This window comes from Pezoporus flaviventris, unplaced genomic scaffold (genome assembly GCF_033815535.1).
Source record: "Pezoporus flaviventris isolate CSIRO_AGI_PZ_B2104156 unplaced genomic scaffold, CSIRO_AGI_Pfla_v1 ptg000025l, whole genome shotgun sequence".
Lineage (NCBI taxonomy): Eukaryota > Metazoa > Chordata > Aves > Psittaciformes > Psittacidae > Pezoporus > Pezoporus flaviventris.
In genome coordinates, this window is record NW_026892573.1 from 22,869,056 (window position 1) to 22,895,670 (window position 26,615).

Consider the following 26,615-nt stretch of genomic DNA (forward strand, 5'->3'; position numbering starts at 1 on the left):
ATGTATTACTTAATAACTAACCATCCCATGCTGGTCCTTTTTATTGATTAATTTCCACAACTGGGGAAATTTCTATGATTTCTCCCAAACTTTTTTTTTAATGCTAGGAAAGAGATCTTTAGATAACCCAGTAATGTCCAAACAACATATCTCCGAGTTCAACCTGATAAACACATGCAGAGCACATTCCATCATGGAAAAGTAGAAATTAGCATCCTTAATTCTTTAAGAACTATACATTTTATCATTATGTGAGACTATTAATCACATAGAATTAATCAATAGTATTAGGACAGACAAGATTCAGATTGGACAAATATGATGACATGGAAAAAAATTTGAAGGTGGTCTGCATTCAGTTATGTGAGTATATGTCTGGTTAGATACACCGACCTCTGTTGAGGTATTAACTACTTCGGTATAATGGAACACAGTAGAAAATGCCCTCTGATGTCTGATACTGTACAGGGTTTTGTTTGTTTTCCTGGAAACTTCACTGCAGCAAAGCACTAGGCAGTATCTACATGGAGATAAAATGAAGTATTACTTAATTCTCATCTGCACAGTAATAATGTTAAAGTTAATATCCTTTCAAGAGAAATAAAAAATATATATATATATATAAAAGGAAGAAAAACTGGAATGAAATTGTGTGAACTTGAAACAACTGCCTTATATAATCAAGCATCAAATGTTTTATACTCTCTAGGTTTCTATTTCCTAAATTTGAAGAGGCTTTCTGTTGGTTTTTATTAGTCAAGATAATTTGCTGCTCCCAATCAGCATCCAAGCCTGCAAAGATCCATTTTAACAACCTGTGTATTATTTGTAAGCAGTTATTAAATAATTCTTCGAAGTTTCTAATACATTATAAAGGCACTTAATGAAATTATGAGTAATTTTTTTTTCATGTTAAAACTTTTTCTCTCCTCAGCTAGAATTTTAGAGTGTTTTTATAACCCAACTTGAAGTAAAATTGAATTGTACAAAATGACTGATTGTCAAGGACATCTGAACAAATGAGGTATTCATTTTATTCGGAATTCATTGAAGGATTTCTTGATGTTTTTATTTAATGTGCTTCATATCACGGAGCTAAGTTCCTCTTTGAGACACATACAAAAGAAATAGAAGATTAATAAAAGCCCAGGAAGTTCCTACATTTTTGCAGTTTGACAGAAAGCCTTAATTTCATTTGGTTTCTTCCCCATAGATAGAGACCAATGTTGGTATAAGAGTGTTTTTTGTCACAAGCTGCCCAGTCTCCTGGGTACAGGTACTCTTTCGATATCAAAATCAGTAAATGACAATAAGTATATGAAGTTGAATTTTGAGTTAGATACATATGTCCATATGAGAATACAGACTATATGAACAGCTTTATTTATATTGTGGCTTTTGGAAAAGCTGTTTAAAAACACACGCTCTTCTTGTGGCTTCTGACAAATCTGTTTTCTACTTTTTAAATAATAAAAAAAGCTTAAAAAGCCATATTCAAAATCATGTAACTCAGCAACATAGTTTCAAACAAATTTTCAGCTGCTTAGATATTCTTAATTTCTCCCTTATTAGGGTCCATCCTCAGCTGTTTCTTTCTCCACAAATTACTCTAATTTTCTTTAACTTTACTGGGCACTTCTTTTCAGCAGCTATATTATCCCTTATTTTGGAGTATAATGTATATGTATTTTAAAAATTTTGTCATCACCCTTTTTTATCTGCCAATGAACAAGGCAATATAACCTAAAGCAATTTCTATCACAAAGAAAAGGCACGCTAGCATTACTGGAACTTTTATATTAGTTTTGAAGATGCCCATATTATTGCATTCTGTGGAGGACGTAGAACTTCCTAAAATGGCAGAGGTCATAAATCATAAATATTATTTTGCAACCAGAATTTTCCTGAATGTTTTTTCGTGGTAGGTTTGTGGAGACTGCAAAGTTAGGCAGACAATCTGGGTCTCTTCACCGAGAAACCTGCTCGGTCATATAGGAAAGCAAGCAGTCTACTAAGAAATACTAAAGAACTTAATTGGAATAAAGGGGCTTTTCAGAGATTCCAACAGGTAAAAATTAAGGCATGGAAGCCTGGTAGAAATTATACATGTGAAAAAAATGAACTGTGAAACTGCTGAGGAGCAGTTCATCCATGTACAAATGCCTCCCCAATACTCCAGCACAGATCAGAAGGCTGGATTATGACAGTTATATGACAGCCAGCAGTGAAACACGAATTTGCTTGAGGCTGGTATATACTACCCACTTGACATTTAGAAAAATCTGTGCAGTTTTCCTTCACAGATTGTGTTTCTTAGCTCAGAGATTTAGACTGCTACCTTTATTCTTATTTACTCTATTTCTTAAACTGCATTGTGTGCCTATGTACTCTTAGTATGATATGGATATTTAATTGTTGAATTTCTGCACAAAGCTGGACCAAATAGAAGCATATCTAGTCAATTTTGCTGTTTGTTTGTTTTAAATCAGTAAAACTAAACACTTGAAACTCAATAATTAGCATAGGTACTAAGCCAGCAAAAGAAAATAGTAAATGATACAGTAAAAGATTCAGCTTTTTGCTGCAGAGGCTGCATGCTGTGCAGAGAGAAATTTCATCTTATTATCATGAACAATAACTTAATTCCATTCTAATCTGTGAAGACATTTTTTACTAAACTCTGTTAAACTAAGAAGTCATCTGTGTTTATAAGCAGTTTCTACAGCATAGGACCAACCTTGTTTCTAGAAAAAGGTATAGGCAAGACAAAAGGCTCAAAGTCTCTTTCCTTTCTCTACAATCCATGATCAATCTCTCTGATTTATGCAAGTATGAATTCACATATGCTGAACTGCTGAAATGTATTTCTGAAGAACTAGAAACCATCACTAAATGTGGAACATCTTGGAAAAAGGAAAATATAGACATGGAATTATTAATTATTACTCTCAAAAATAACATTATTTTGACAGAAAAAAAACAACAAAGGCAATTATATTGCAATAAATATGAATCTTTTAGCTGCAAAAGAGCAAATAACACAATCGTCTCTATAGGCAGATACTCTGAAAGAATTGGAGTTACATATCATTTATATTGAAATGTCACACTGTTCCATAAGAAATATTAGTGCAAGGTATTTTCTTTTGATTTGGGGTGTGTGTGTGGGAATCCTAAGACACTTCTCAATAATAAGATTTAGGTATTTATTTACAGAAAAAAATACTGCATTTCTATGCCTTGATGAAATCCCAAACTACCTGGGTAACTATTATTATAATCAAAGCTATTGCAATACTCTTGCTGGTACTTAATCAGTGTATTGAACTGCTGTGTTGAAGTGTTACATGTCTTTAGTGCAGCAACAGGTAAAGTTTTAAGCAATACATCCTCTGCTCAGCTGTCTAACCATGTGTGCCTTGTGTCACCTGAGATGCATGAATGCACTTCCTGGCATCCTGCTGCTGATCTGTATGCCCTGTGTGGTAACTGCCAGTCCCCCTGTGGATGTCTCAGGTGTCTCAGTGTGGCAGGGGCCACCTGTGTTGAGGCAACTGAACAGAGCCCTAAAGAAACAGACATTACTGCTTCTCTCTGTCAGTGACAGAGCACCAGAATAGCAAGCAGTAACTGTTCTAAATGAAATACATCAGGAGGTGTGAGATTGCACCTCAGCCTTCAGAGGTCTAAATATTCTCACAACTGTTAGATGTTTTAAAAGAAACTGTCTCTATGAGCACCTTTCCTTTGCTGGTTGCTGCAGTAAATGCATGCATATATTGAAAAACAATAAAATCATGGTTCTTAAATTAAATAGAATGTTTTTGGCTTAGTATTTTTACTTTTCCATATGGTACTCAGAAATAATGCCTTTCTTACCATCATTTCTCAGTGTCAGAGGTGTAGGAGGACTCAAAACTCTGGCATTTGTCACTGTGTTTTTTACCAGGCATATATAACTGCCAACATCAGATGTTTGCACCTTGGAGATGTAGAGATTGCCTGTCTCCTGAGAGATGAAGCGTCTGCTGTCTTCTGTCACAAAAGATGGGAATTCATTAAATACCCAGCTATAGATGATCTCTAAAAGAACAGAGAGAAAAAAAAAAAGTGATAATTATGGAAACAAGACTCTGTCATGTTAACGGATACACCCAATAAATAAAGTTAATTAATTTTATTGACATAGTCTAGGAAAAAAAAAAGCTTTAAACTTTTTATTTAATTTAAAATTGAAGAGATTTTTTTTTTTCCTCCCCTTGGAATTTTGCAAATAGCATAAACACCAAGTCCACCACTTTCCTGGGAAGAAATATTTAGTTCAGAAAAAAATAATTAAATTATTTGATTGAATCAGAGAATATTCATAAAATATCAGATAATTCCCTTTTTTAATCATTCAGGTCAAGCCAAAAATAATATAAAAAGCATTCTTGTCTCTACTCGTTCAGATTTGCAGTGAAATATATCAAGATGCTTCCTATAGTGCTAGGGATGACTTTGGCAACTATGTGCATAAAGAGGTTTTATTCTGAACATCCGCTTTTTAAAATCAGCAGATTCTAATAACTGCTTAACATTTTTTTATTAGTCATATTACTCCACTACGCTTCTGTCTTCTACATCTGCTTCTCTGAAGAAGCTCAGAACCCTTCCTACATGCAGCTAAGTCCCTACAATCAATGAATAATTCCTTAAACCAAAGCTACCAACTGCTTCACCTCATAATCTGACGGATCAAAGTCATTTTCAAAAATGGTAATTAATCAGTCATTTTTAAAAATGGTAATTAAAGCCAGTAGCCTGGTTTTTATTTTTATCCCATGAATCATTTTGTTCGCCTGAAAAGTTTTTCCCTTTATACTCATAATAATTAGTTGAGAAAAAAATATTATTTCCTATTATTCTATATGAGGTCACATCATGATTTATTAAAAACCTAGACACATTAATATCTCAGCATTAGAAGTATCGGTAAAGTTAATGAGATTCTGATTTAGCAGGGAATTCCTTTCAGGGAATTATTCATGTGGATTTCCACCAATTCAGACTTTAAAGGCGTAACCTTAAATATACTTTTATGCATGCTGTTCTCCTTTCAATCTTATCTTTCACTGATTCATTTTGTCTTTACACTTTAAAAATATATCCTTCACTAATTAAATTGGCACATTTGCTATAAGGAATTTCTTCCATAATCTCCCCTCATGATAGTTTTTACAGAATAGACTCCAAAATCACAAAAGCCGAAGCTAGTTCAGTATATAAAGTCTTTACTGATGCTCCAAAACTTTACTGCAAAGTGCTCCACTCATATAGCAAGTTCCAAGTTTTTAGGCTCAGAATTCTTAGGTGACTACTCTCAGCTTCTGCAGCAATATGAAGGCAGTAATTGCACCTATGTCAGCCTGGTTGCCTCATACTTTTATCCCCACTACAGTCAAAATGTTTTCTTTATATAAAGTTAGTTGGAAAATGAAAGGGTCAAAGGAATGAGAGGAATCACCTCAAAAATTATTTTTTTTTCTGTGTCTTTTTCTGCTAATGATGGAAGAGGAACTGGTATAGCTGTTCGCAGTACAGGAAGTGTGAAATACACTAACAGCCTAGTTAAATATATGCCATAGCCAGGAGTGTGCTTTGACTGGAACAGTACAGAAAGCAGCAGAAGTTCCAACTGATCTGTTCTTTCAATCCTTACATTGTACTGTTCCCTCATACAGTGGTCAGAAAGTAACAGCAAAGCACAATAACTGTTTTTTAACCAATATAAGACAACAGTTAATTAGATCACAACAGTGATGCAGAGATGCAGGATGTTCTGGATTAATCCTGAAGAAGTTCTATCTAGTTTTTAAGTCAGATGAAAATTTTCTTATGAAAAAATGATGGAATTAGTACAAAAACAGCTATGTTAAAGGATTAACAATATTTACCTGACAGTAGAGGAAGACTTCTCTGAAACAGGGGAATTAAGCTGCACACACTGACTTTTTGCTTGAAACCTTTTTCAGAGCTAATTGTAATTCTGAGAGGTTACACAAAACCCTAAGGAATTCAGGGCTCACAGAGAGTCCCCAGGTGTTCAAAAGTTCCAAAAGCAAAATACTAGTTAGCCCCCAAAATTTTATTGCCACTTTTGCTATCATGTCTTACCTAGTAGAAATGATTCATGGCTGCATAAAATTCTACAAAGTGACAATGAACATACAAGTTCAAGGCAAACGCATAGGCTTTAACTGAAGACACCTGTTACCAATCCAGAGGGAAAGTAATCAGCCTTACTAGTTGCTCTGGTTTAAAAGGAGTTCAAATCAAATGCAAAGTAGTCATCATTGTGGGTTCATTGGTAGCTCATGTAGAATAGAATTTTCTCCACTTGTAGCCTAAAAACCATATGAAGTTAATCATTCATTTATTAATTACAAATACTCCTAAGGAACAGATTTCAAGTTGTTATTTGTTCAGACCTACACCATCTGTGTTTTGTCCACTAGACAAAAGTGTTAACAGTTTACTTTTACATCATTGTCAGTGCATTGACATTGAAGGAATTACTCCTGTTTTTCATTTCTAAACAGCAACACTCTGAGAATACAATTTTTAAATACTTAAAGACTTCGCATCTGAATGCTCAGCTCTGGAACTGGTCTGGAATTCTGCACCTTTTTTTTGAAAGTGAAAAGCCCCTTACACACTTTATGAAGTTCCTTTCCTATTAGACCTGGTTAATTAGTTCAGCCAATTGTTAAATATGATTTTTAAGGTTATGTCCATACAGCATACATAGGCTTCAGTCGAAATATCTTAGAGAAACTCTGCAATTTCCAATGCATTCTATGCAGAACAGTCAGAAACAACCACAGCTGGCTTGGGACCTGGGGTCCCAACAGTCTTTAGCTGACAGAAATAGATGGATGATCCTGCAGAAGTTATTTTACAAAAGAGTGTTAAAAGAATGACTGCAATCATGGGAAAATGGGTATACCTTGACATTGACCCATTGCACAAAAGGCACACACTTATAGATTTGAAGCCATAGCAGAGGATGGAACATGCACTGGTGTTTGTGCTCTGTGGCTCTGACTGTTCCCAGTTTATATGCCAGCAAAATTAAAACCACAGAATTCATACTGAAGGCTGTCCAAGTACAAAACCTGGGGGGTCGCTTTGTTTTGGTTTGTTTTATGTTTTCTTCTGGTAGTATTGTGAATAAGAGAATACCCAAATAATTGCAATGATGTATAAAAATATAACTAATAAAGAATGATGAAGAATCAAGATTTAAAACATTGATGTCTATTATAGACAAGTCTGTCATTTACAGCACACGGTCAAATATTCTGAATCAACAGTGAACATAGTTACACGACACAAGTCCTACAGCAGTTCATCACAGGAGCGCATGTTAGCTACAAGAAGAGAAGCTTGCCTTTAAATATTACCTGAAGCCCCACTCTACCAAAATAGTAAACTGCTGAGTAAACATTTTGAATTTCAGAACAAGAAGACTAAGACCAGATGACACTAGTCCTATTTGTACACAGCTCACTTCAGTTATCACTGAACTACTTCAAGCCTGTATTTTCATATAATGGTTTATGTTAAAATATTTTAGAATCAGTGACATTTGGCTAAGCACAAAGAACATAACAGAAAACTAAATTCCAGAGATGCGTCTCAAGCCTGACAGGTAAACAAATGATCCGCAAGAGATGTTGAAGCTAAAAAGTCAGCGCTACTAAAATCTAAATGAGACAAACTGCAACTGTAAAATCAGAAAGAAATTACTATAGATGTGAACCTTCTGAGGTCATCTCCTTTTGAGAAAAAACTGATTAGATTGTTTCTCTATGCTGTGCTCTTTCTGCTTTCAATAAGGGAAAAAGTTGAAATGAAAATAGGTAACTAAATACTACAGTATACAGAAGTTTGGAATATCTTTACAAAACATATGCTGAGTTTATTTTCTATTTTTATGCCCAGCTATTGTATTTTTCATGTGACACGTATGCCAAAACAACACAGACGATGCAGAGACCTTCTTGGAAATTGCAGTTGACTGCCAACACAAAAGGAACTTTTATGCAGATACTATTCACCAACGCAAACAGAAACAGAGCATAAAAAGCCAAAGAAATTATGAATATAGAAGTAGTTATAAATTGGAATTCTCATGTGGCTTGGCCTGAAGGACTCTTCTGCTGGGAAGTTCTGTCTTGGTGTAAAAACTATTTAAGTAGTTTTGGTAACTGCAAAACTGGTATTTCTCTTTATGAATGACCAGCCTTGTTTACAGAAGAATGTCTCCAAGGAGCTTTGTATATATTTTCTGAAGGTCATTCAGAAAGCTTTCCAAATGTCCAATTGTTTCTGTGTTCTATTAAGTACTTTTTAGTGGATTGTGTAGGTGAAAATCTGGGTCACTTGGTGATAAAGTAGTGAGACGAGACCATCTATCTCCTGCCAAAATGAATTTATAGTGTGAAATCTTGTTTACTGTAATTTCTTAAATGATTTTTGTAGATCTATTTTCTCTGTTTAACATCACTAATTTCTGACCTGTCATAATGTGAAGTACTTCCCATAATGGATGAAGCTGGCACGCTGGCATACTGACACATCAGCATTTTTGTTAGTGCTGTATTGTGTTTCTGGAAATACCATTCTGATGCAGAAAATGTCAGTACTATGGTAATGCAAAAGTCTTTCTGTCACTGTCGGTCATTAAGAAATAAACCCTCAAGTATTGTAAGGAGAGCTGTGCTGGAATCAGTCAAATAGCACCAAATATTCACTCCTGTGTTTGTTAGGGACTGAATGTTTCCCAGATTTGCTTCAGGGCTTTTTTTTTCCTAAGAAATTGCTTGTTTCAGCCATTTAACATGAGATTTCTGGACAGCCTTTTCATCAGTGTTTTGAGATAAGTGGTATTCCGGGTGGCAAGCAAAGTCATAGCAAGAAAATTGCCACAGAAACTCCCTTAAGGCCAACTAAAACTTAAATGTACGGTCAATACAGTGGTTAAATATTTCATCAATGTCATCAAATCCTGCAAACACGTATCCCATAATTGTGTTTTCTGCAGAGTTATGGTGTTTGTACAAGAAACAAGACTGGTTTGCATATTCTATTTGTGATGCAGTGGGAGATGTAGTATTACATCTTCTACAGTATCCTGTTGGGAAAATACATTCCTCTTCCTCTGTTTAGGATTTCCTCTGATTACTCCAATTCCACAAGATGGCAGTACTTGATGAATAAATGGCACTGATGCCCAATGGCATCCAAAATCTGAGATAATCTGGGATTTTTAGCAACTCTGAAGAAATTGCTTCTTTTCTTTCTTTTTTTTTTTTTTTTATATATATAAAAAAGCAGCAAAACTGGCACTCGTAATCACAGGCTGAATTTACTATAAATAGCTACAAATCATGAAATTTGCATGTTGGCTTTGCTTTACCATTCAGAAATATTCTGTTTACACAAAATGAATTAGCAAGAAAACTATACACCTAGAACTCCCATGCTGAAAATATGAAAACTTTTTTATCTCAAGCCCAGTTTTCACCTTTATCATCACTGTCACTGTTTGGATATTGTGTGCACCAGCCACAGAATTAGGGTGCAATATGCAGTACCCTCTAATGATGGAGAATGCTTCACATTCAGAGGGGAAAAGGCTTCTTTTTATCGAAGATGAATGATAGCAATGGGTTGTTCCTCCAGCTTCCCACCATGGCCAGATAAATAATTTTGGTACATTTCTTTCTGCTGCTGTGGCTTATTATCAGTACTCATTAATCCTCCAAGAAAATACTTAATGAAGATATTTTTTTTGTTGCATTGTAATGCATGCACATACAGCAAACAGATATTGTCAATTTATCAGCTAGCAATGAAACTGCTTCTTTTCTGCTCTGGGGGCTCAGTATCTACTGCTCACTTACCTGAAACACAATTCTCCCAATCAATATAGTCTCATTAGTACATCTGACATGTATGAAATGTAGCCAGTCATTGAAACATGTAAAGACTGATGAAATATCTTTCTCATAGATATGCTCTTTAAAGAAAGCACATAGCATATAGCAAAAATATGGCTTCTGGGAAAAGAGCCTAGATTATTAAGCATATTTGAGCTCATTGGCATGATTTCCATATTTAAAAAAAAAAATAAAAACCTGTCCCAGAAAGAATCAAAATATTGTGATCAAACAGAACTCAAAACCACATGAGTTTATTGAGGCCCTTCTTTTGCTCTCAGGGAAGATTAGATATTCTCAGCCAAGTCTTTAAAAATGTCCAGTGACTTTAATTCCTAAATTTAGATCCTCAGAATAATCTATTTCATTGCTCAGTTAATACATTGACAATTTTCATTAATATTTGTGCTATATTTTTTTAATACTGTTTACTACTTATTCAACTTACTGCACAGAAAGTATAGAAAATGCTTTGTTGATGACCTATATTAAACTTTTACAGTTACAATGGAAGACCATTATCCTTGTGTGTACCAGGCTTCTGTTTTCAGGGCCAGATCAGCCAAATCTCTTCAACTTTTCCATAACAGTCATGATTTCAAATGCTCTACTTAGTTTTATTGTCATCTCAACTGCTTTTCTACAGTGGCCAATGTGCAGGATGAGTAATTTGTAAACTGTGATTTTGGTAACATTATTAGAACCTTTTTCAGTGATGCAAATGTGTTGAATGTACAGTAATACAAGTTGATTGTTTCTTAATTTGAATGAACAAGAATTCTATGGTAATGACAAACTATCGGACTCATATGAGAAGTGTGGAATTGGAAAAATAGTGAGAATATTGTTTAAGGCTCAGAAAAACACATTGATGCATAGAATAATTATAAGGAGGAATTATTTTCTCTGGTAAAGTGTTCAACAGAATTTAAAGTTCTGTGGTTTTTTTTTCCTTTTTCTCTTTTTTCACACTTTATAGTTTTCTTTTTCTCTGATGATGCTAAGATGCTGGATTTTCTCTACCTTTTAATGGCACTGATGTGATAGTTACTACAGCATGGTCTACTTCTTAGCTAAGTTTGCTGCAGGGGTGAGTACAATGAAAAGCCATACCCCAAAGCACTGTTACCTGCAGTGAACACCAGAATCCTGTACCAAGCGAGCTGCTGCATGACATGGAAATTTCATTTTATGACTTTTGAATTAGATTAATGCATTTAACAGATTAATGCATTTAATAGATTAATACACTTCAAAGGTATAAGTAGCACATTCATAAAAAAAAAAACAAACCCGAAACCTCAAATTAATGACAGGATGTTCATCACTCAAATCTGTCAATTTCAAAGACTTATGTTATCTTTTCCATCTGAGAGATGCAAAATCTCGAAGCCCTAGCTTTCCTCTACTCATCATTAAGCAACAGGTCTGTTAAGCAGGTTCTGTAATTTAGCTGAAAATACTAGTACTCCAGTTATCAGACTATCAGTCTCTCAAGGAGTTTATGTGTATGGTTTAGTTTGCTTTTTTTGTGCTTCCACGAAAGAAAACAGATTTGTCGCTTAATGTCACACAATGCCAGGAAGGATTAATAGTAGCAGAAATACCTATTTTAAAAGATGCAATTTCAGGTTTCTGGATGTAGAAATGAAAATAAAAGGGTAATGCAGTTCTAGTTTATACTTCAGAACACTATCTTTTCTAACAGCCTTCACCATTCTTCACATGCAGTTGTTGTCATAGGAATTATATTGTATTGGCAAAAAATGAATACTCGGGGTCTATAGAGTTGCCTTTGAATGGCTGCACATACTGAACTTCAGATACACGCCACTGCTTCTCTGCTTCGTATTTTCTTGGTGGCAGGCATTTTAATTCAAATTTAAAGGCTTTTGTTGGGTCTATCTGCAGGTCAATGTTTGGTGAATTCCATATGGCACAATATGATTGATGGATCTTCCTTCCACCTGCTCCTTTGTTCCTATGGTATTTATTATCCTAAGATCTCAAATCAAGACCAGTACCATTATCATCACTTTCATATAATAAAACTGAAGAAGATGCAACTGACTTCCCATCAGTCAAAAATCAGGCCATATTTAAAGTGACAGATTATTTTTTTCACCTTCATTAAAAAATAACTCAAAGTGCAGATGAAGAAAAAGATATGTCACATTAGCAAACTGCCCTAGAATGCTGATAACGGTATTCAACCATGTTGTACAAATAAATCACTAGAAATAACCTCAGCAACAATAAATAATTTAAAATTTAGAAATGTAGAGACTCTTAAACGTTTCTACATATAGGCAACACACTGTTAAGTCCCTGTGTACATTGCTCTGCACTACTGAAAACCCAGTGAACTGCTTCCATCCATCTTCTACTTTTCACATAATTGTTATTTTGAGATAATACATAGCCTTCTGTTGTCTTACTTTCAGCCTAGGGCAGTGTCCCATGATTATAATCTCTCCTTCTCAATTGCTTAGCAAGAACAAAGTGACACCTGCTGTATCAGTATATATATACATAAGAGAAATATTCTTGAAGTAATGCCAACATCAGGCAATTCTGCTCCCTTTATGTACACGCTTAGTTTTAGGAAGATTAACTATGTTTCTCAAACCCCTATCTCTTTTAGGCTTGAAGCATGATGCTGTGAAGTCAAAAGAACTTGTCTGTTAGCAGGGTAATTTTAGTCTTTTCTTGAAATTTTATATGATGTAGATCACCCTCTGTTACCCTCAATAAAATTGGTAGTACTCCTTCCTTCCATCTTCATTTGGCACAGCTGAAAATGGACTCTTCAGGATTGAACTACATGGTAGTTTGCTAAACTCCTAATGGGACTTAGTGTGGCAGGAAAAGCCACATTAAGACAAGCCCTTCATTGGATCATCTCTGTCCTTCTTTTCGTTCTCCCTTCTTCATGAATTTGTATCCCTGCAGTCTCCAATAGAAGACTTTCATAATTATTGAAAGAGGAAATACCATGAAAATTAACACTTCAATAAACCAATAAATGAAATGAGAATTTCCACTTACAGATTCTCCACTCTAGGGTAATAGCATCAACACAACAGGAATTGTATTAGCTGGTTAATGAAGTCGTCAGCTGAGATTTTAACAATATTGGAGCACAGCAGAAGAACACAGGAGATAGAAGTGGGCAAACAAATTATCAGAATTAAGTGTGGTATTGATTATTACATTGTTAAAAAGATGGCATTGTGATAAAAAAGAAGTCACTTCTCCACTCTTACTGCTCAGGAAAATATCTTTTGTTGTCAGAAGATAAAGGATGCACTTCTACTGCTGCACAGGGCTCGGATTCATCTGTAATCGTGCAGATTTTTGTCCTGTACTCTATGATATTATGCTTCTTTCTATGCAGTCATTTTATCCTTGAAAAATCCAAGCAATGGCCTTTAATATATTCACTGTTAAGTCATAACTACCTTCATGCCTGTTACAATTGTACTGGGTAGGACAAAAGAACCTAAGTACAGACAGATATATTATTTCTAAACAATTTCTATTTTCCCCTTTGAAAAAGAAAAATGAAAGCTAGATACCCCAACTAGAATTGATTTTAGAGCACTTCATTTATTTAGAACAATCTTTCTGAACTTTTTAAATGAAAATCTATGTTTTATTAAGCATGGTATCACCTCAAATGGCTGTAAGTTTACTTTTATATCATACTTAGAAAATAAGGAATAACTGACTTTATTACATAGGGAAACTTGCTAATGGCATCTTACAGAGCTCAGATCAGTTCAGTTCGAAGCCTCCTCCTGAATCAAGAACAGACCGACCTAACATTCTCAGTAGTCATGTCTACCAGAATCACCACTGAATTAAGTCAATCATGCCTAGTCTGGTAAGAGTTACATTTTCTGAAAACTCCATTGTTTTCATCATCTTTTTTATCCCTTAATATTTTGCCACAATGGTAATGGAGGGAAAAAGCTGGACTCCAGACCCTTGGAAATAAATCCTTTCTCATCTATTCCTCCTTCTTGTCTTTCCTCTTGTTTCAGCTATGTGATCAGTATTTTATTTCTGGCTTCTTTTCCCTAGTTACATTGATTAATATGTGCTCTCTCGCTCTGTTTTTTTTTCTGTGGTGTTAAGTGGATAGGTAATTGGGATTAATTCGGAATTTTTCTATCTGAAACAAAATGGGCTTTCTGACATTTAACTAACTGACATATTTGTAAAACGGTATTGTTCCAGCCACTAACTTGGTAAAACACCAGAAATAAACAGCAAATGGATTCTAATAGGAAGGTCAATGAGAGGGTCAATTTTGCAAAAGCCCTGTACCTCTGTGACTGTAACTGCTTAAAACTGTTAATGATGTTGGGTTCCTGCTATTTTAGAAGTTATGTAGTCTTCACCACAGAAAAAGTTTCTGACACTTTAATTGCTACCTTTACAATACTAGTTCCAAAAATGTGGTTGAGATATAGATGAATATAGACTTCTGTTAAACCTGGCAGGACAATGCTGTCTTGTTTAATCATTAGACTGAGAAGCTCCTGATTGTTATGCGTATTTTGCTGGGACATCTCTGTAACAGGCTGGTAACTTGTCTCTAGGAAAGAGCAGCTTGCCCACTCCAGAAACTTTTCATCATTACTGTCCCATTTGTCAAACTGTAGAGTAATAGCCACACAGGCAACAGAGCATGATCCTGAGCACCAACATACTCAATGCATTTTCTAGCTTAATGTATCTCCTGTGCTTCCTCCCCCTTCTCCTGGTATCTCTTTTCACTTTAATTCTCCTGAATCGGCAGCTGAGGTAATATTTGTTGACAACAGTGTGGTTGTGAAACTACAGGACACGTCCCTTAAGCAGAGCCCTGTCAGGGCTGCCCCTTCATCCAACACTGTGCACTGCCTTAATTGGCCAAGGTCAACCAGCTTTCTTTCACTACATTTTCTTAGTCCCTGAGGGGAAGAACAGCTCCAGTGAGTGTCTAGGGACACAGAACTGCCAGTTTCTGGTGTAGCTTAGCACACTTTTTAAAGGAATTACTGGGGTTTTTAAGGGGGTCATAACATTTGGAAAAGTGGTTTTTAGAAATAGAAAATTACATGTTCTGTGGGAGAATTTACTACAGTTGGACCAGTTACACATTTCTGTCTAGTTATTACTTTTCAAATTATTTTTAAAGAAGCAGAAAATAAGAGAAAATCTAGACTTCTATGTTAACAAAGTTCAAATTGATAATAATTATTTTTCTTTTTCTACTACATAGACATTGCCTAGAATTTGGGGCATAAACAGGTCATCAAAATGTGCTTAAAATCTAATAACAACACACTGTCAAAAGACTGGGAGTACTTCCTTATTGGCAAACATAGCTTGTAACAATGCTACCCTACAGAAAATTCTTTCATTCAGAAACTCTTAAATTTCATAGCCTCAGATGCATGCCTTCAACAAGATTGAGGAAGGAAACTCCATAAAGTGCTCCAGGGAAGTCAACAGCAAAATTACTGGTCATGTATTGAGTAATGAAAAGAGCATAGAAGGAAAAAACAGTTAATTGTATTTGTGCATTCTATGATGCTATAATGAAAACTACAGGCACAGTCATCAATCAGTTACACAGATAAAGAATACAGATTCCTCTGCTGAGCTGTATCAGAGGCCATGGATGTTCACTTTAATGACAGCACATATGGGAATTAGTATTACAGACAAGAAAATTTTAAAAGCAGTCTACTAAAAGTGATGGAGGATCCAAGAGGGAAACATCTTCCAGGGAAAAATGTGGGTGAAGAGATGAGATGACCTATGGAATTAACCCAGAATTAGGATAGGAATATAAGAGTTTAAAGGACTGTGAACCTATCTTCTAGCAACTCTTTTTTTCCTCTCCTATTGAAAAGCAAAGTACACAAGCTTCATTAGCATTCAAGTCAAATAAACACAAAAATATAGTAAAAATGAAGAGGGAAGTACACGAACCCTCCAACTCTTGACAGTTAACTCATTCTGTTGATACACGTGCCTGTCAAAATAGTGTTTTTAAAATATTTTATATGAACATTATGATAATGTATAAGTTATGGACATGTAAAGAAATGAAAGAGAAGCTGTGCTATCTTGTCTTCTTTGTATGATCTATTCAGATTTTATTAAAGAAACTTCTATTCAGCACTTATTCCTTAAATGGCCTGTTTCTGTAGCTCAGCACCATGCTCTCACAATGAACTGAAATGAATAAAAAGCAATCTCATGCAATTACAAGAGATCAAAACATGGATAAAATGAGTGTCCTGTATGTCTTCATATAGATCCCTTTGCTACAGATCACCTGTTTGTTAAGTCTAGGACACATATTTAGCTTCCATTTTAACATTAATGTAACTCTTACAGAAAAAACAAACAAACAAACAAAAACAAACACCTAACACCCAAAAAACCAAAACAAAAAAACAACCAAAAAACCAAACTTCACTGTTCCTCTAAATCTCAATTCTGCTAGTAGGAGAAGGATCAGGGTACTGGACAGTTCTACCTTCCCAGCAAGCTCAGCAGTTAAGACACAGTAGTTATATCCAGTGAATGCGGAATGTTCTATTTGCTATCACCAGTTTCATACATGCTCACCTCTACAAACTTCTGATAGAAGGTACTGACTGATTAATAAGTTCTGTTTAAATTATTTCATACATGCTCACCTCTACAAATTTCTAATAGAAGGTACTGACTGATTAATAAGTTCTGTTTAAATTAAGAGAGAATCATGGCTGGAGACATGACCTGTCCAGCTGTTGTTCTCATAATACTGTGGGTGGCCAGTGCTTTGATAGCAAGTAAAACAGTCCTCCTTACTTTCAAGGTGAGAGAGAAATATGACTTTTACCTACACGTTGGTCTTTCCTGGAAGCAAATTATATAGCTTTCTATGCTAAAGTTGATTTGCAAAGTCAGATTTGAAAAACTATACCACAGAAAAAACCTGGATGTTACTTTGCTGTTTAATACATACAGAATCATACTGATACCACAAATCATGGTCAGGAAGAAATATTCACCTATAGTGACAGGTTAACGTGATGAAGTAGCATTCAGCCATGTCTAGAGAGAGATGGCGAGGTCTGAGTTCACACAGGTTTCCTATGATTCTGAAGAAGCTGGTAATGGCTAGAACCACATAAATACATAAGCTCTCTACTGTTGTGTACTGAAATGCCACTGTCAGGTGCCTGGATCCTGGGATTTAATCCACAGCTTTAAGATAACCTTGTAACCTTCATATACATAAAGTTAGACATCTGTGAATTACATTCACAAAAGCCAGCTTAGTGAATGGAGAGCCAGAGGGTATATAAATGTCTTCAAAACAGAATTTGCTGTGCCCTGCATGCAAAATTGCCCTGAGTAAATTGCCTGCAAACAAACTAATGAGCATACTGAGGGCAGTCCAGCCCAAATATAACAATCTTGTTATCATAACTGTCTACTCCTAATAATTCTGTTCCTGAATGAGGTCATTCAGAACCTGTCTTGTTATTCCTATGTATATTTTGTGGAGTATGGACCTAGTCAAGGGAGTTCTAGCTACAGAGCTACCGCACATCAGTTGAACTTACTTTCCTACTTGTAGTGAAGCTGCAGTCCAAAGCTGCAGTTTTAAAGCAAACTCAGATTCCTTTTGCAGACCCTGAGCAGTGAGAAGTGATTGGTTTGTGTTTACTTCCAAAGCAGGTTTCTGTGTATGTCAGAGCTCAGAACAACCTAAAAAAACATTATTTGACATGACTTTGTCCAACTAATATGAGGACTAGGACAGTTGTATAGGGAGCAGAACAGGAAAAACCTCCTAGACCTTTGTAGTAAGAGTTTTATTTCAGCAGCTTCCCAGTTTAGCAACACACTATTCAAACACCCAGAACATGGATGTCTTCCCAGACATGCACAGGAAGGACCGTGATCCCCGTAGTACTGGCATTGATCATCTCTGATGAAGCACTTCTCATGAAATCTAGAATTTTATAATACTAAAGAGGGGGCCTAAAACATGCAGCCTCTAATACAGTTTCTAAACAGGGTAAGATCTTCATCCTTCAGAAAGAAATAAAATGAAGTTATGGTTTAACATCTGTAGCAATGTTACATGTTGTGGAAAATTATGTGGCAGCGCTCCCTCCAGACGGCAGCATCCCTTTGAGATGGAAGGGAGCACACATCTGCCTTCCCCTGCAAACATCATTACTGTTCTCATTCTAACACTGGGAATCATTGTTCTCTATTAAGCTTATACTGAAAGCTTTGAATAAAAGCCTTAAAAAGCTCAGCTGAAGTACTAATTCTGAGGGAAATATGCAAATCTGGATGAAATATTCCATTTATTTTTAATCTCACTGTAATTAAGATGATTAAATGACTGAATAAACCCCTATATTTACATCCTTTAAAATACCGCAACGAAAAGCCATAATCCTGTTTACAGAAAAAAGCAGTAGAGGCCTTTTAAAATGGAGACATCAAACTAAACTTTTACTTAAGCAGCTGGTAACTAATGAACCTCCTGTTAGCAAGTGCATCAAGAGTTAACCTCTAGGAAACCCATCTTAGAGAGAAAACTAATGTGGGGTGAAGAAGAATCAAATATTATGTTTATGGAAGGAAAAAAAAAAAAGGATAAAATGTTATGCTTGTGGATGATTGAGTTATCCATGATTAATATATTTCATAAGGGGCAACTTAAGGATTTGTAACAAAAAAAAGATTAGTGGAAAAACTTCTGGATTAGACACATTTAAATGATACAGGACTCACAATGAAGTCAGAGGCAGCATTGTTTTTGGAGTGATGGTCCAGGAAAAGCAGGAGGTGAGAACCCTCTGGCGCCTGTTTGTCATAAGGAATCTGCACAAAATCCTTTTCATTTAACATATTTTCCTTCACTGTTCTGAAGAAGTATCTCTTTAAAACTCTCTTGCTTTGCTGTTCAGGTATTTCTTATCAAAGACGACAATAACTTAACAAATTCATTTATTAAAACCTAGAAATAATTCTCTCATCTGAATATGCACTGCAAATATTCTGAATATATCTCAGGTGCACTTCTCCTCTCTTACCCTCTCTCCCCCCAACTTATTTCTTCGTAAAATATTTGGACAGCAATCTAATGAAAACCTACGTGAATAATCTATACGTATCACAAGTTTGGGTTTGGGTGTTTTTTGCTTATTGCACTACCTCTTGATAATATATGACAGCATCAATAAACAGAAATCAAGTCTCTATACACATAAAACTTGTTTTCTGATTAAGTTCCTGTCAAAAGAAATTAGTGTAGCATTTTTTCAGTCAGTGGTGCTTTTTAAAGACTTTCAGATTTTTCTAGAATTGTGTTCTGTAAGAATGGAATGCAGGTTTTATTCAGCAAAAGTATTTATTTTATCTTTCATTTGAAAACATGTTAATAAACCCATATCTCTTAATACAGTGTTCTTTCACTAAATCATCTTTCTTTTCCAACAATGTTTTGCTAAAAGGTCTCAATACTGAAATTCTTAGGCAAGTTTATAACTAGTTATTGACTTTAGAGAGTGAGAAATGGGATTTTGTTGAAGGACAAATTACTTACGAGGTTGTGGGGAATGATTAGGTTTGATACTGTATCATGGATTTATCTCCTGGGATATGTAAGTGAAAATTATTTCTAAAAGTGCTGATCAATGTGAAAAAAAACACAATATAGGGTAGCTTGTGGTGTTCATCCACAAAAAAATTCTCTATCATCAAAAACACTCCCATAACTCATGGTGTTGTTAATGTTAGATGTTCACACATTTTGAACATACTTTGAATAGTCTCTAGCTTAGATATATCCACTACAGTTGTTTAGCATTCACTTGAAAGTCTGTCTCCTAGGTGATTTTAAGGGTCAAACTTCTTAGGACTATTTAGAAAACAATACCATCTAGACATAGAAACTAAAACGAAATATCCAGAAGTTAAAAAAAAAAAAACAAAAAAATTAAAAGATGTATTTTAGATGTCTCTGCACATAAATCCTTGAAGTTTCTCTGCACTGAAAAAGACTTTTTGTAGCTGGAAAAGAAGTTCCATGTTCGTTGCTTAATTTCAGAACTGAACTCACATACTTCCCCCTTAACATTCCGATTTTCTCCAAAATTATTTTTCCCAAACTGACTCTGATCTGGAAGTAATTTTTCATTAGTGTCTTGTAGCATATTGCCAGAGCTTCATGGAATGATTTATTCTTGAAACATCACCTGATGTGGAATTTTTTGGAAGGCCCATGGAGGTAGCTCTTCCCTTTCCCAGGAGACTCCAGCCACTATACTGATACCGCTTGCAGTAGATTTGGTGGCTCACTGAAGAAAATGAAAGGTACTATTTTTTCATCATGAAAGGCAATGTGTGTGTTACAGGAAAACACTGCATTGGAATCTGTCTAAATATAAGTTTAAAAGCATAATTTTAGCAAAAAAATATGTAAACAGTTTGATGACATGTAAGGTGCATTTTGTGGAATGACTGCTGTTAAAAGGTATATGACTACTCACTATTGATGCTCATCTATCCTTACATTCTCAGTTTGTTTGGGGAATCAAATTCAGCTCTTTTTCTGCCTATGTCTTTCCCCTCTGTTTACTTATCATAATCAAGCCTTAATGCCATGCATTCAGTCCCATCACACAGAGATTGTAGTGTCAAGTTCAGAAACAAAAACTATAAAAAGAGAATGTACTCAGAAGAGAGAAAAGCAGAGAGATGTCCAGAAGGTAAAAAGCCTTAATTACATTGATAATTGTCATCACTCCAGAATAAATGGAAACAAAAAATTTCTCTAACAGAAACTCAGAGATTTTCATTTCTGCAGCTCTTCCATCTTCAATGTAACCTTCTTTCAGGGCTCAAATTTGGAGGAAGAAAATCTTCCCTCAGTACAGATCTTGTTTCCCAAAGAGGAAAAGGATAGACTATACTGCATGCATTGAAAACCAAGATATTCTGGCTAGCATTGTCTCTCCAGGTGCTATATGATATGCAAATATAAAGACATACTTAGCTATCTGCAGACACTGAAGCAGTGACGATTTAAAAAGCAAAATGTAACCTTTCTAGAATATCTACAATTTCATTTGGGAATCCAGAGGCATTTTGTGGGATTTATGATATTTCTGACTTCTGTCAATGATGCAGTTGTACTGCCAACCAAGCTATACAGCAAGAAACAGCAACTAAAATCACATCTGTACCACAGAAAACAAAAGACAATTTGTATTCAACAACGGTATCTTGGCACTGACATTTGGAATAACTTCTGAAGGCTTCTAAACTCTAAAAGAAATCTGTGACTGCAAGGCAGCATATTTACCATAGGTGGCACGGAGACTGTTACGTTCAAGTTTTATACTGGGAATAAGACAATCTTCTAACAGAAATTCTGCTGTTATTAGGTGCCGTTTGCAGTACATGGGCTTTAATTACTCCTTTGGTACCCAAAAAACTATCAGCAGAGTGCTGGGCATTTAGTTTCAGAAGTTCCACAATTAAACACACCTTGTAACTAAATTACTGAGCATCCAATAATGAGAAAAATTTAAAGGGCCAGCGTGCATACAAGCTGCAGCCTACTGTACCTGGTGAATGAAGTGGAGGGGAGCACATCAGAACAACTCCTTGACCTTCACGTACAGAGACAGCACTTCTTGTCCGGCCGCTAAAATTCCCCAGATCTATCAAAAGAACAGAGCAATTTAGTTACATAACAAAGATTCTAAATTTTGTGGTTACTGTGACTTACATTTTATTTCCTCTTGTAAAGCTGACAGTTCCTTTTTTCATACCTTAATCTAAAATAGAAGGGCCTTTAAAAAATAAATCTAATTCCATCACAAAAAAATTCCATGTTGCATCAGCAATTTATTACTCTTTTCAGTGCACTTAGATCCAGTATCAAAGGAAAAGCAGCAGACAATATATATACCATTTACAGAAAAAATTAATAGTGCTCTTTTTTTTTTTCCCATATCCTGTTTGTTTTTTATCACCAGTAGAAATGATTCATACACTGCAAAAAAAAAGAAAAGTCAAGCAAACACCTTGGCCAACATCCAGACTGATATGTTGCTAATGTCATTTGGACACTGCATGGTACATTGTGATGAGAAGAAGAGAGAATCAACTGCATTGGATCTAACCCCAATTCTAGTCTATAGCACATTCACTCCTTTTGAATATTTCATTCTGGTTTCTTCAATGTTATAAACACAATTCAGTTGTGGGAAAATTTATTTTCCCTCTAAAAGTTTCCTTCCAGTGGGAGAATAAGGAACATAGAATCATAGAATAGTTAGGGTTGGAAAGACCTTAAGATCATCTAGTTCCAAACTGCCTGCCATGGGCAGGGACACCTCACATTAAACCATGTCACCCAAGGCTTTGTCCAACATGGCCCTGAACACTGCCAGGGATGGAGCATTCACAACTTCCTTGGGCAACCCATTCCAGTGCCTCACCACCCTCAGAATAAAGAACCTTCTCCTTATCCAATCTAACTTCCCCTGTTTAAGTTTTCACCCCTTACCCCTTGCCCTGTCACTACAGTCCCTAATGAAGAGTCCATCCCCAGCATCCCTATAGGTCCCCTTCAGATACTGGAAGGCTGCTATGAGGTCTCCATGCAGCCTTCTCTTCTCCAGGTTGAACAGCCCCAACTTTCTCAGCCTCTTCATACGGGAGGTGCTCCACTCCCCTGAACATCCTCGTGGCCCTTCTCTGGACTTGTTCCAATAGTTCCATGTCCTTTTTATGTTGAGGACACCAGAACTGCACACAATACTCCAAGTGAGGTCTCACAAGAGCAGAGTAGAAGGGCAGGATCACCTCCTTTGACCTGCTGGTCACGCTCCTCTTGATGCAGCCCAGGATACAGTTGGCTTTCTGGGCTGTGGGCGCACACTGCCTGCTCATATTCATTTTCTCATCCACCAACACCCCGAAGCCCTTCAACATTTCACTTTTCATACAAAAAAATTTGTATGAGGCTGTGGAGCACTGCTATGAACAGTTTATTGTATTTAAAGCCTCTCAACCAGAGGATCTGATTATTCTTTTTACCTCATGGAACACTGAACCTGGATTCACATTTGAGGTAGATAGCTATGCTCTAGCATGAGTTATCTGTAGCAGAAGAGATAGGACAGCTCAGTTCTGCCATCAAACTAGTGCCTTTATCCATTCCTCAGTGCCAGTAATGCCATTTAAAGCTGCTATTCAATAAGGGTTTTTTCAGACGTTTCTCCTTATGTGGATGAATCAAGGTGAAAAGAGGTGCAATAAGGGTACCCAGTGACACCTTTGAAAAGGACACAGAAGCTTCAGTACGCACTAGATCCCAAATATGAATCAATGGGACCAGTGGGTGCATCTCTCATTGACATTTAATGAACTACAGCCATACATTTTAATTTCTGCATATAGACCAAGGTGCTGGTATGAGCCAGACAACACCAAACAGTTAGAATTGTTACGTTCTTAACTGCACTCAATTGACTGTTCTCTGTCAGATTCTGAAAATCACATTTCTAAAGCATGACTTGAATATAGTTGGAAGCCTAAAATTTCAATGTATCTAAATTTATGTTGGTTTTAGACAAAATTAATTAGTGTTCTGATTTCAACAGTAGATACCATGTTTGAATAGATAAAAGGTGGATGGGCTTCAGCAGAATTTTAACAAATAATAAGGCAACTTTCCCAAATCCTGCCAAATTTTGCTAGGCAATAGTTAATGAAATATTGTATTGCACTTTAAAATAATGGGTTATAATAAATAATAAATAATAAATAATAAATAATAAATCTGGTGTAATTCCACTTACAATGCCACCTAATGTTACTTGATAGTAGATTCTGCAGAGATGTAACATTATTTTATGTTTAGAAAGTAGTGACCTGGTATATCCCTGCATAAAGAGTTTTTTCTTGATAGGAGAACAGCTTTGAAGGAAAAGTTACCCTAGTTAAGAATGCCTGGATTTTACTTGCATGCAACTTTGGGTCTACAAATTTATGTATGCTTGTGTTAAGTCTTGTATATTTCTAAAAGGAAGCTGATCTATGAGCCAATATTGTATGCAGCCTATTAAGAAACCAATGTTTAGCTTTTATTTTAATGCACAATTTAGGAATACAATAATCCTTTTTAATGCATTATTGCCGAGTCCTTCTAAAAATGGTGTGTCCCCTTGATTTTCTTCACGGTCATTTTTTCAGGCAAGAATGACACTAAATTATTATAAAATTGTTCTTGTAGTCTTCCTTCTCAAGAAAATATGATAAATCTTTTCTATACGGGTGTCCTAAAACATGAAATTAGATTTACTCCTCAAATGCCTTCAAACCTCCAGACTATGCACAAACAAACCTCAGTGAATTTAAAATGTGGCTAGAATTTGAACTGATGTGCCATGTTTTCAACATGTTTCGAGAAGATACTCTGAAACCAGAATAACACCTCTATGAGAAACACATAGACCATTTCTTTCTCTGTTGGAACAGGTATTAACAGAGCAGTAATTCCCCAGCATTTGGAGGAAAAGAAGAATCTATGTTGCAGACATCAGAAAAAGAGCTTTAATACTAGTGGCTATCTGAAACCCATACTGCATATCTGCTACATGCATTATAAAAGTAGATACATTTATTTAAAATAATAATTTGGATCAGAGAATCAAATAGCTGAATAAATGAAAATATCATGAGTTCAATAGTAAAAAGTCATACTAGTGTAAGGAGAGATTCTTTGCAATTTACATAGAGGGACAAGGAAGCAATCTTTTCTGCTTCTAAAAAAGTCTCTGTGATTTTATTTCAGACTGTTTCTGCAATTTCTTTTAAGCCTGAAAAGAATTAATCAGAATTTGCAGAAATACACTTATTTTTGAAAAAAAAAAAAGTACTACAGTCTTTTGATTTTAATTCCAAAGTAAATTTGAAATATTGATTTCTTTTCTAAAACCTTTGATTTTGGAAAATGCACATTATTTTCTTGAAAAAATCTTATAATTTACATATATCTGCAGTAGCATAACATATTTTACTTTTAATGTAGAATCTTCTGTCTCCTAGGGCTGTATGTTTTCATCTTTTATATAAAGTTTTTACTGCCTGTGATACACAACATGGAAGCCTGCCAACACAAAAGAAGGGAAATCTGTGACATCTAAATTGTAACTTCCATAGGCAGAAGTAAAGTTTTCTAATTTTTGCTATTTTTAACTCATGTAAATAAATGTGATTTTCCAATTAGCTATAGCAAACTTGGGACTTTTTTTCCTGTTTCCTGTTTTGTATGAGTACCGTGATGGGCAAATACTCTTTTTTTTTTTTTTCTTTTTTTCCTCCAAACAAGAAAACAAAGATATTTTTATTTAAAAATAAAAGTCCTATGTATGACTCAAGTTTCTATTTGTTCAAGCCAATTAATTTCAAACTAAAGAAGAAAGGTAACAAACAGGTTTTATTTGGCTATCTGTGGGTTCCGAATTGGATTTCTTGTTAATATACAGTGAAAGAAAGGATTAACAGGTACAAAAGCAAGGATTTAGCTGTCAAATGACTGAATGTAGGAAAGCTTAAAAGGAAGGAAAGGTGAAGGATCATGCCTGCAGTTCCCCCACATTAAGATATTAAGTCCAATATGGAAAAAAATCAAATGAAAGGGAAATGAAATTCATTTCCTGTAAATCTCAGATGTCTCATATCTCACTATATTGAAAAAAAAAGAAGAAAGCAAGCTACTAAAAAAAGCATCCAGAACCCTATCTTTTACTTTTAAAACTATAAAAAAATAATAAAAGAAAGGGTGGACAGCTTTGGTTGGGACTGTAACCTCTCAGTAGTGCTGGCTATCAGCTCAGGGTTGTTGCATTATAGACCTGTAACGTGTATGACATGTCAGACAGCCTCACACAGAATGAATCTATCCTTCATAGTATCATGTATATGCGTTACTGATAAGAAAATGCCTATTTGTACTCCATAGGTGTTCATCCTCTGCCCTGAAAGATTGAATTTATTTACTCTTATCATAGTGCTAGGGGCAAAGATGATAATGCCTATTATGTTATTTTCAAAGCAGTTCCTGGGGTTTTAGCTACATCTCTTCAAGCACAGGCTTGACCATTTTCAAAATGTACAGTTAAGTGTCAGTTACCGTATCTAATGTAAAGATAGTATTAGCAATACATATGCAAAACATGCAAAGAACATTTAGCATGGAGTGTGTGTGGCAGGAGTAGCACAACTGTCTTTATTGCTAAAAATAATTTTATTCAACAAATATTATACAGTGTCACTAGAGTACAACCTGCGACACAGGAGTGGTCTCCACTATGAAAGGGAAACAGTAAAGAATTTACAGACCTAGTGTTTCAGACCATTTCAGAAGGTCATACTACCTCTGCCAAGTATTATGTCTGTCTCTCGCAGTAGTGTGGGTATCACCATTATTCTGAAATGAGCTGAAGCATAGGTTTCTCTCAGCACATGTATGTACATAGTGACGCGCACTGCAGAAGAATGACACCCAGCACCACAAGAGTATCAGTTTAAATA

General features: G+C 35.5%; 1 protein-coding gene across 5 annotated transcripts in view; it reads right to left on the reverse strand.

Moving 5' to 3' along the window:
• The window catches only part of CNTN5 (contactin 5), a 723,743-nt gene that overhangs the window by 154,864 nt on the left and 542,264 nt on the right, over nt 1-26,615 (reverse strand). For all 5 annotated transcript variants that reach the window (XM_061457841.1, XM_061457839.1, XM_061457838.1 and 2 more), the window contains 2 exons: nt 21,635-21,730; nt 3,880-4,083 (listed from right to left, as the gene is read on the reverse strand). In XM_061457841.1, the coding sequence (XP_061313825.1) occupies nt 3,880-4,083; nt 21,635-21,730 (300 nt within the window). The remainder of the gene's footprint in view (nt 1-3,879; nt 4,084-21,634; nt 21,731-26,615) is intronic.